Below are 9,185 nucleotides of genomic sequence, written 5' to 3' on the forward strand. Positions count from 1 at the left end.
CACAGTACATACTCACTGGTGATGTAGTTTATGCTTTTGGATTTAAATTGTCAAGTTGCAGATAGACAACGAGTAGTTCCACCGATGACAGGCGGAACTGCTGATATATTAGAGGAAACAACCTGATCTTTCTGGCACCATTACAGAGTTGCCACAGGTACGCTGAAGGCTGCACAGCAACCCTCTCAAATGGACGGTGAGCCCAGAGGACGAGACCCCGGTCTGACGATCACTTCGTGTGACCTATATTTGCAGGGCGCTGTCAACAGATCGAAGTGTGAGCCTCCGTCTGCACATCAGCTGTGCTGCTTTCAGGGGGGTGGGAATAAAAAGGGGAACTTGTCTTTCATCAGTGCCTCGGTTTGATAAACAATCGTTGGTGACTCACATGCTGTCACCTCCAAGACTCGATGTCTCCTGCTGAAACAGCTTTGACTGACGTGGAGATGGGTGTTTGGAGACAAAACTGGTTATTTCAACTCCCTGGGAGCAGTTTTGCTGCAATACAAATGCCATGTGCGGTGCCAAAATAAACGTGATCAAGATTTTAGTGACGGATCTATTGTAAAGCCATAATCCTAATTAACATCCAACACCATACTTTAATCAAACTTAACCACTCGAAGTATTTTTCTCATGTGAATAGTACATCAGCTGTTGGAGGAGGGGTTCCCACGAGCCCTGCTATCTAAAGAATCAATACATCCGCACGAGTAGATGTTGTGCATTAGTGCTGTAACAGTAAGGTAGTGATTGATTTGAATTTCCAGATATCCCTCCCGCAGTCCGGTACGCACGGGATAAACCCCAACCTCTGTGCAAGGTCTCTTCCTCCCCCTCCCCTCGTGACGTCATGCGCCGAGCTGAAGCTATTGCACGAAAAGAGCTGCTCGCAGCCGCACTGTGAATATCTGTATGCTCATAGCCCGGACTGTGCGAAGGAGGGAGAGAGAGAGAGATAGAGAGAGAGAGAGAGAGAGAGAGAGAGAGAGAGAGAGAGAGAGAGAGAGAGAGAGAGGAGCGGAGGGGAGGGGAGAGCAAGAGAGAGAGAGAGAGAGAGAGAGAGAGAGAGAGAGAGAGAGAGAGAGAGAGGAGGGGAGAGAGAGAGCGCGCGCGCGAGGAGGAGAGGTGGAGGGAATACAGTTGGATTTTGATACAACTGGAAAACTACCAAGCGCGCACAGCACGCACCGAGTGCAAGGCACATCGACTGTGCGTAGCCAACGTTTCACCGACTCCCCCCTCCCCCTCCCAGTCCCCCGCGATCGGATTCAGGCGAGAATGGAGCTCCCTGCCGCCGGAGAGCACGTCTTTGCGGTGGAGGGCATCGAAAAGAAGCGCATCCGCAAGGTAAGGAGAGGGAAGCATGTTTGCAAACGTGGAAATGTGGCGTTTGACACGAGCCTCACCATATTTTTCCTTCTCCCCCATCACAGGGCAAGATCGAGTACCTGGTCAAGTGGCGAGGCTGGTCTCCGAAGTAAGTCCAATGCAATAATATGATCTTTTAATATCGTCAATGCAATTTTTAAAAAACATGCATAATTTTGCATCAAAATCGAGTGTTGTTGCTTAAAAATGCCATTCACCAAGGGCGTGCGCACACAGAGCGTGTGGTTGTTTGTGGCTGAGTGTGTGTGTGTGTGTGTGTGTGTGTGTGTGTGTGTGTGTGTGTGTGTGTGTGCGCGCAAGGAGAGCGCGGTCGGTATGTGTTTCAGTGTATCCGCGGATGCCTTCACTAATTTATGCGAGGGAAGGGGGGTAGGCACAGCCATGTAATCCCGTTTTAATTATTTCTGCTCTGCCAGCGAATTTACGAGACAGTGGTGCTAAAATGGCCGACTGTATGTTGGTGCTGGAGGACCGTTTGGAAAGCTCATATACAGCCAATTCGTCTTGGACATGTTCGCTCTGCAGTTGCATGACCTGAAGGTTGATTTGCTGTTTGCGGGAATGCAAGGAATAGTTGTTGCACAACCACATTGAAAGCAACACCTTTAGATGGTCGCCTGCCTTTACCTGTCCACTTCATGTGCACAGTCACGGTGAAGATGTGGGAATGTGTGTGACGGACAGATCCTGAGGCCTGTGTGTGTGTGTGTGTGTGTGTGTGTGTGTGTGTGTGTGTGTGTGTGTGTGTGTGTGTGTGTGTGTCAGTTAGAAAAAGGAAGTGTGCACGTGACAGCTCGCTGACAGTTGCTCTCTCCTCTCTACAGATACAACACATGGGAACCAGAGGAAAACATCCTTGACCCGCGCCTCCTCGTCGCGTTTCAACACAGGTGAGAGATGTGGACTTAGGACAGGCCGCGCAGGCTCCAGTTCAGCCAGTTCAGTCCATATATGGGCATGGGAGGAGGGGCGGTAACTCTAGCACTGATCCCCTCCCCACAGGACTGTCTCCTGGGGGAAAGGCTGGGGATCTGGTAGTGAGAATTCCTAAATCCTACTGATAGGAAGATCGGACAGGCGGACATATATGCATGGATGTAGACTTAAAGTGTAACACATTATTATCCTATTATGGGATGTTGTGTCTCAACAACATACCGTGACAAACTGAAGTAGCTCTGTTTTTGTTTTGTTTTTTTGCTTGAAGGTGTACGACGGATGAATGAAAATGGAAAAGCAATTTTCCCCATGTGGATTAAAGAACAAGAATTTGATTATAATCGTATATTTACTAGTTAGCAACTGTAGAGTTGGAGCAGGACAGGTGCTGAATTAGCAGCTGCACTCCAGAGCCTGACTGGTTTCATTGAGGGTGCAGGACACAAGTGCAGCAGTTTGTTGTGGTTTGATGTGAGGAGGCCAAGCTGCTGCCTGATGGGATTCTCATCACTAAACCAATCTGAGATCTGCTCACTGTGCTTCACTTCCGCAGGCGGGTTTCATACAACGTTTTCCACCCAAAGGAAAACTGCAACTGCTGCCTTTATTTCCCTATTTAATGTTGTGGAAACAGAACATCTCACCTCGGATGCATAACTCATCAACCTGCTTCCATTCGCGAGTCAAAAGAGGCCGATAGCTAATCAGAAACACATCAATGTCAATCTCAGAGGTTGAGATGCTAATAACTACAAATGCTGCTGTCATTTGGCCCCGTGGCGCGCGCGCAGAGCAACATCTTGCCTGGACTCATGAGGCCCGTGATATTTACGCTCACTGTAGGCCACCAGGCCGCTTGTGGGACTAAGTAACGCCACGATGGCTGGGGAAAGGAATTTGCGTTTCTGAAAAGGCTAATTGACACGCAGTGCTCTCCAGCGTTTCCAGTGTACAGCTCTCATATTCCCCCGCAGCCTGCCTGCCTGGCTCTGTGTGTGTGTGTGTGTGTGTGTGTGTGTCTGGCTCTTTGCTGATGGTCATGGAGTGCTGCCTCTGCGCCGTGTGTGTGGATTCCTCTCTGCTCCCAGAGGATGGGGGAGGGGATCCGACAAGGGAGGCTGTAATTGCCAAATCTTCTGTGAATAGGGGTCACCCCGTTGGACGCTGTTTGAAATCGCACACATTATAGCATTAAAATGTAGACTGTTTATTGTGGCAATTTTCTGGCAGCTCTGATAGTTTGAACATCTGCAGCAAGAGGCCAACAATAGGCTGGATTTACACGTGCCCGGTGAAGCCTGTGAGCAGCCGGCCTTCACCCACCGCTGGTTATTTATGAGCCAATGATGAGTCAAGGTTTATATCAGGGAGTAATATTTCACAGACGACCCAAGTGCTCGGTCTAGTCAGTGCAACAATAACACGCTCTCTCCTCCCTCTACAAAAACAGTTCCAGGAGATGTTTGCTAATCGTAAGATATCCATTCACTCTACATTTTGAGTGTGAGTGAGTGGAGGCGTTATGTTGCACAAGCCTGGTGGTTTGCATGTTTTCAACAGCAGCACGTATCCCAGAAGTTCTCTTGTATTTATCCCTTTTCATCCCTCCTGACCCTAATTAGAGATTGAATGTAGAGGAAGGGCGTGCTGCAGGAGGGAGGATCCTTGAAAGACAAGGGGAGATTCTCCCTGCTGTAGCCTTAATTGAATTTTTCCTAGATAATGAGAATATGGAATGGGCCTATTACCATGGAGAGCTATGCAAATAAGGACCATAATGCTTTGCAGCAGGTCACACGTGGGCATTCATTAGTCCTCCAAATCTAAATTCCACTTTTGACCTTGAATAGGTGAAAGAAAATTACCAAATACTCAAAATGTCAACCCTGTAATTTTCTTTGTGATGTAATCATATTTTTTAATGCAGAAAGTGAAACACTGTCAGTTAAATGAGATGTTGCATTTAGAAGGTAACAATGGTGCAAGAAAATGTAATTACCTTTTTGTTTTCGCAGAGAGAGGCAAGAGCAGCTGTTGGGATATCGCAAAAGGGGGCCAAAACCAAAACATCTGTTACTCCAGGTAATCATCCTCTTCATCATTTGACATGATAGTTTCAGTAGAAATGTCCTGCTTTTCTGAGCCTTCCTGTCAAGTTTCGCTCTGCAAGAGGCCAATAAGAGTAGTGGGGGCTGTTAGGTGTTTAAGGGCAGCAGTCATCATGGTTGCAGTTATTAATAGATTTCTTTGAGAGAGATGGAATGAAGGGTGAAGGAAGGATGGGGTCCTACAGCTGGATTTGTCTGCTCACTCATCATGAAACAGGGTTTGTTGCCTGAGGTTACGCAAGCGCTGCATGAGTGCACTCATTTTATCTGCATGTTCATTATTTTCTTATGCTAAATAGCTTCATCTGCGACAAACAGCTTCAAAGAGAGCTTATTGTTGTATGGTCTCTTCTGGACCAAGAGAATCTCTACCAGAAGAATGTTTTCTTTCATTTCCATGTTTTCAAAAGATAAAAATAGATGGCTGAAAGTAGCACTCGTCTCGTGCTTTGACTGTTTTACTTCCTGTCCTTTACTATGTGATAATATATATATTTTGAGAGACTTGGAGCCAATTGTTATGCAGTGTCACTCCTTAAGAGGCTTTCCACATCGCCAGAGTCACACGTGGCCAGCACTCAGGAATAAAGCGTGACATGTCTGGTGGCACTTCTCTGACCTGAGGTCACAGCCAGAGCGTCTTGAGCGTTCCGCTGCAGTTCCCCTTTGACAGCCTGAAGGGTCAGCCTGAAGGGGAGGGGGGGGGGGGGCATTGAAAGCTGAGCACTGATTGGATAGTTTATTGCAATTTCCGAAAGGCTGTAGTATCTTGTCAACACTTTAATCATTTTCAGCCTGTAGGTTTGCTTATTGTAGCTGCTGTGTGGACTCTGTTGAAAGGAGCATTGAACCTTACTCCACATGCACTGTTTTCAAAAACAATTAAATAATGGCACCTGAGAGAGAAATAACCCTGACGGTGTCAGCGTGATATCATGGGGGTTATCTAAGCTTTGGCTTGGAGACAACAACCGTGTTACATTAAACTGCGCATTTTAAATAGGGATATAGTGTTTGGAAGACATTCACCTTTGCCGGGGAAGGTAAAACCCAGCAAGGCCAGTGTTGCCTCATGGGAAATGAAGGATATGCTCTCATTCTTATATATGTTATGGACTGAAAACAATGTTTTCACCATCCTTTTATTAGCCTGTCTCCTGTAAGACCCCACCAATAAGTGCTAGTTGGCTTATTTTTTGTTAGTTATTCATTATTATACATTATATTTTTGTATATTATTACTTTGATACATCCTAGAATTCCAATCCTCTTTATTTATATTTTACTCATTATGTACTTGACTTTGGTGAAATCAGGGGAAATGTTAAACTTGGTGTCTCGTCTCTTTCTTCAAGGTACCCTCCTTTGCCAGAAGATCCTGTATCCCTTCAGGTTTTGAAGAATCATCTCAGGACGCAGAGCCTATCCTCAAGTCCGATCCCGTCCCGGTCCAGCGGCCTCAGCCTCAACAGTACCAGCTCAACAGCAAGAAGCACCATCAGTACCAGCCCAGCAGCCAGGAGGTGCCCGCGGACCAGCCAACCAATGGCAAGAAGAAGTTCATCTACCAGCTCAACAGCAAAAAGCACCACCACTATGAGCCTGACCCGAGCATGTACGACGCACAGGCTTCCAGGCTAAAAGAGGTGGTCAAAGTTCAGGAGCCAGTCAGTAAACCGGCAAATCCTGGCTGGAACTTACCGCTCGCCCTGCAGCAGAAATGGGTTCGAGACAAAGACACAGGCTGCTTGAGCAAAGTCAAGGAGATGGCGGTGGAGGTGAGGAAGCCAGCTGTTAAAGATGCCGAGAGCGAACATGCACTCAAACCCAATCCTAAAGACGCGACCCTGCCTAGCGCCGTTAGCAGCAAAATGAAGATAATCAAGAACAAAAACAAGAATGGACGTATTGTTATCGTGATGAGCAAATACATGGACAGCAACAAGGCTCATGGAGCTAAGGGTAAACACGGGGAATCTTCGGGCGAAGTGAAACCCCAAAACACCAAACCGTCGGACAACAATCCAGCACACACAACCAAAATGGTGGAGCACCCGGAGAACGGTATCCCAAAAGAGCTGTGTAACGGCCGCTCCCTCCCTGCTGCAGAGCATCCTATAAAGTGTTCCCCGAAGGACAGGCATTTCTCCAAACCGTCGCCAAGCACAGCAGAGGAATACAACACCGAGGTGGCTCGTGGTCAGGCCGATTTACCGGACGATCTGCCGCTTCAGCTGACCGCTAGCTCCCCCGTCACGTCCTGGTCTGTCGACAACAACATCCCGACCCCGACATCCGTGGACCAGATCAGGATCCCTTCTTTTCCCAACGACCGCAAGCGAAAGCTGTCGGATCCCGCTGAGGACAGGGGCGTCTCCAAAACCTACCTGACTTCCAGAAGCTTCAGCGGCCCCGGCGCCGTGGTCACGCCACCTCAGGACAAACCGATGGACCTCCACTGTAGCGGCCCGCGCCACAGCAGCACATTTACATGCGAGGTCGCGGACTCTGGCAGCCAGGAGGAGCCGATGGATCTCAGCTGCCCAAAGAATAAGAAGCAGGTGGAGACGGAAACACCGCCGGAGCCGGAGCCGGAGCCGGAGCCTGCCGTCACAGACACAACTCGTGCGATAGAAGACACACAGAAATCCACCGAGAAATCAAAAGAAGCACCTCTTAAAGATATCTCCCCTTTTATGGGAAATATCATAATCACTGACATCACAACAAACAGTCTCACTGTCACATTCAAGGAATTTGTTTCTTTCTAAGAAGCCATTTGTGAAAATAGGACTACAAGTGGCCGATTGGATGAATTCTGTGAATATGTATATATGTAAAAACATCAGAATTTTGTAAATGTTGAAATTTATAATTTATCATTCAAATTCAATACGTTTCTTAGAATGTTTTATACTGTAACTCCTCTGTGACGTCGTAGCCAAGAAAGTGCCCTCGAGGATTTGAGCGAATGCATTCAGGTGGATGTGTTCCACTGTAAAAAAAAAAAAAAATGTTTTGTCATATGGAGCCGAACGGGATACCTTTGCTGTTGTTTCATACCTGCACCAAACTTATAACCTGAGATGTATGAAGGCTTATACATATTTTGTAATAATAATATCACTTATTTTGGTCCTGATAGAAGGTAGAGAGGATGTTGTTGAGTATATGGTGATCAAAGATCCAATTGAAAGCACTTAATTACATTTTCATACCATGGTTTGTGTCATAACAAGGAGGAAAACAGCTCTTTTGAAGTCTTATTTCACTTTTTACTTCAGACAGGATCCCTTAGCAATTGGCATATTTTGTTTGGTGTTTTGTTTGTGGCTTGTGTGAGAAAACATGAGTAGCTATGACATGCAAATTTACGAAGCAGGTGTGTCTGAATACAGTGGAAACCCGGTGTGGGACGCGCTCGGCTGAGTCAACAACCTTAAAGAAATGTCCCGGCCTTTTCTTCCTTTGTGGGGGTTTTGATTTTGCCATTGAAAGGCAACAAAGCCGTCAGTGAACATGTCGTTGCAACCTGATCTATTGCTATGTTGCACATTTCACCTTGAGCAAACATTTATGGACTGCAATGTGACATCTCCAAGGTCTGTTACCATTCAGAAAATGGTGCCATTTATCAAATGTGTGACTTCCCATTAAGACGTGTGGATTCTTACCATAATTAGATTATGATTTTATTAACTTATATTGCTGGAGTTACTTTAAAATACATATGCTAGTCTCATTAGGACTTTCCTTATGAAGCGATATTCATCTCAATTAGCTTTTTGAGCTCATTGTATGATCTGGAAAAACACGTTTACTGCTATTTGCTTTTGAAAAAGCTACCAGGGTGATGAACGAGTACGTAACACAGATTAAATGTGAGTCGCGAGGCTGCCTTCGTATACTGTTACATGCGAGCCAATGAGTGCAAGCTGTTTTTATTATGCTGCTGAAAATTCAAATGTCAAAGCTGTTGGATGTAACCTACATTTGAGTCAAAATTGCCTTCCACGCACGTCTGATGCAAACCAGTAAGAATGCTAAAATGCTATAATAATAATAAACAAATATAGCATATTTATTGACGTTTAATTTCTTGTAACAAAGATGCTCGCTGCATCTGAAGCTACAATTGATTCCATTGGACAGTTGAAGAGATATTTTGAGTCCGTTAGCTCCTCTTTGTTCTCTATTTTTGTGCTTTGTTTTGTTCATTCTCGCACTCGGTTCGAAATCGAAATGATTGATATAAAGTATGTTCCACCGGGCGTTGGTGGACTTATTGCTGTTGGCACAGCGTATTGGATGGTATGTTTCACAATAAAGAGAAAGAAATAACCTCTTAAATGTTTCTGCATTCATATTTGATGGGTTGCTGATTATTTAGACGTGCTATTGGCCAACCTTTCTATCACTTTTTTTTTTTTTAGTGTTCAGTGAAAGATTCATGTATCACTGTTCCTGGCCTGCAGTTGGTATGAAGCGTTTCTGCTGATACAGAGAACAAATGGAACAATAAACACAAGAAACACTAACTTGGTTGTGAACCATGAGTAGAAAAACAGATCACGTTGCATAATCACAAACGATCCAGCACAAAGGGCGCTCTGTATTGCATAACTGCACCGGCCAGTTGTATTATTAAAACTTTAGCCATGCATTATTTTCCTACTGCAGCTCGACACCAAGCAGGAATGTAAACACACAACATAACTGGAAGAAAGCCTGTTAAGTAACTCCTAT

The 9,185-nt window shown here is 45.7% G+C and overlaps 1 protein-coding gene across 1 annotated transcript; it reads left to right on the top strand.

The window, feature by feature from the left end:
- Positions 1–1,080: 1,080 nt before the first annotated feature.
- cbx4 (chromobox homolog 4 (Pc class homolog, Drosophila)) lies at positions 1,081–8,755 on the top strand. The gene is made up of 5 exons (XM_068579479.1): positions 1,081–1,350; positions 1,437–1,480; positions 2,217–2,282; positions 4,347–4,413; positions 5,795–8,755. Exons 1-5 carry the CDS (start codon positions 1,282–1,284, stop codon positions 7,208–7,210), a joined length of 1,662 nt encoding a protein of 553 aa, XP_068435580.1. The 5' UTR covers positions 1,081–1,281; the 3' UTR covers positions 7,211–8,755.
- The last annotated feature ends 430 nt before the right edge of the window (positions 8,756–9,185 follow it).

This window comes from Clinocottus analis, unplaced genomic scaffold, assembly GCF_023055335.1.
Source record: "Clinocottus analis isolate CAN_PGR_092001 unplaced genomic scaffold, fCliAna1.0.p SCAF_16, whole genome shotgun sequence".
Lineage (NCBI taxonomy): Eukaryota > Metazoa > Chordata > Actinopteri > Perciformes > Cottidae > Clinocottus > Clinocottus analis.

Bases quoted from the DNA above. Each gene is read 5' to 3' on its own strand.
- cbx4 (XM_068579479.1), top strand. From the start codon at position 1,282: ATGGAGCTCCCTGCCGCCGGAGAGCACGTCTTTGCGGTGGAGGGCATC. The intron at 1,481-2,216 runs GTAAGTCCAATG...TCCTCTCTACAG, and splicing joins TGGCGAGGCTGGTCTCCGAA to ATACAACACATGGGAACCAG. The intron at 2,283-4,346 runs GTGAGAGATGTG...TTGTTTTCGCAG, and splicing joins CTCGTCGCGTTTCAACACAG to AGAGAGGCAAGAGCAGCTGT.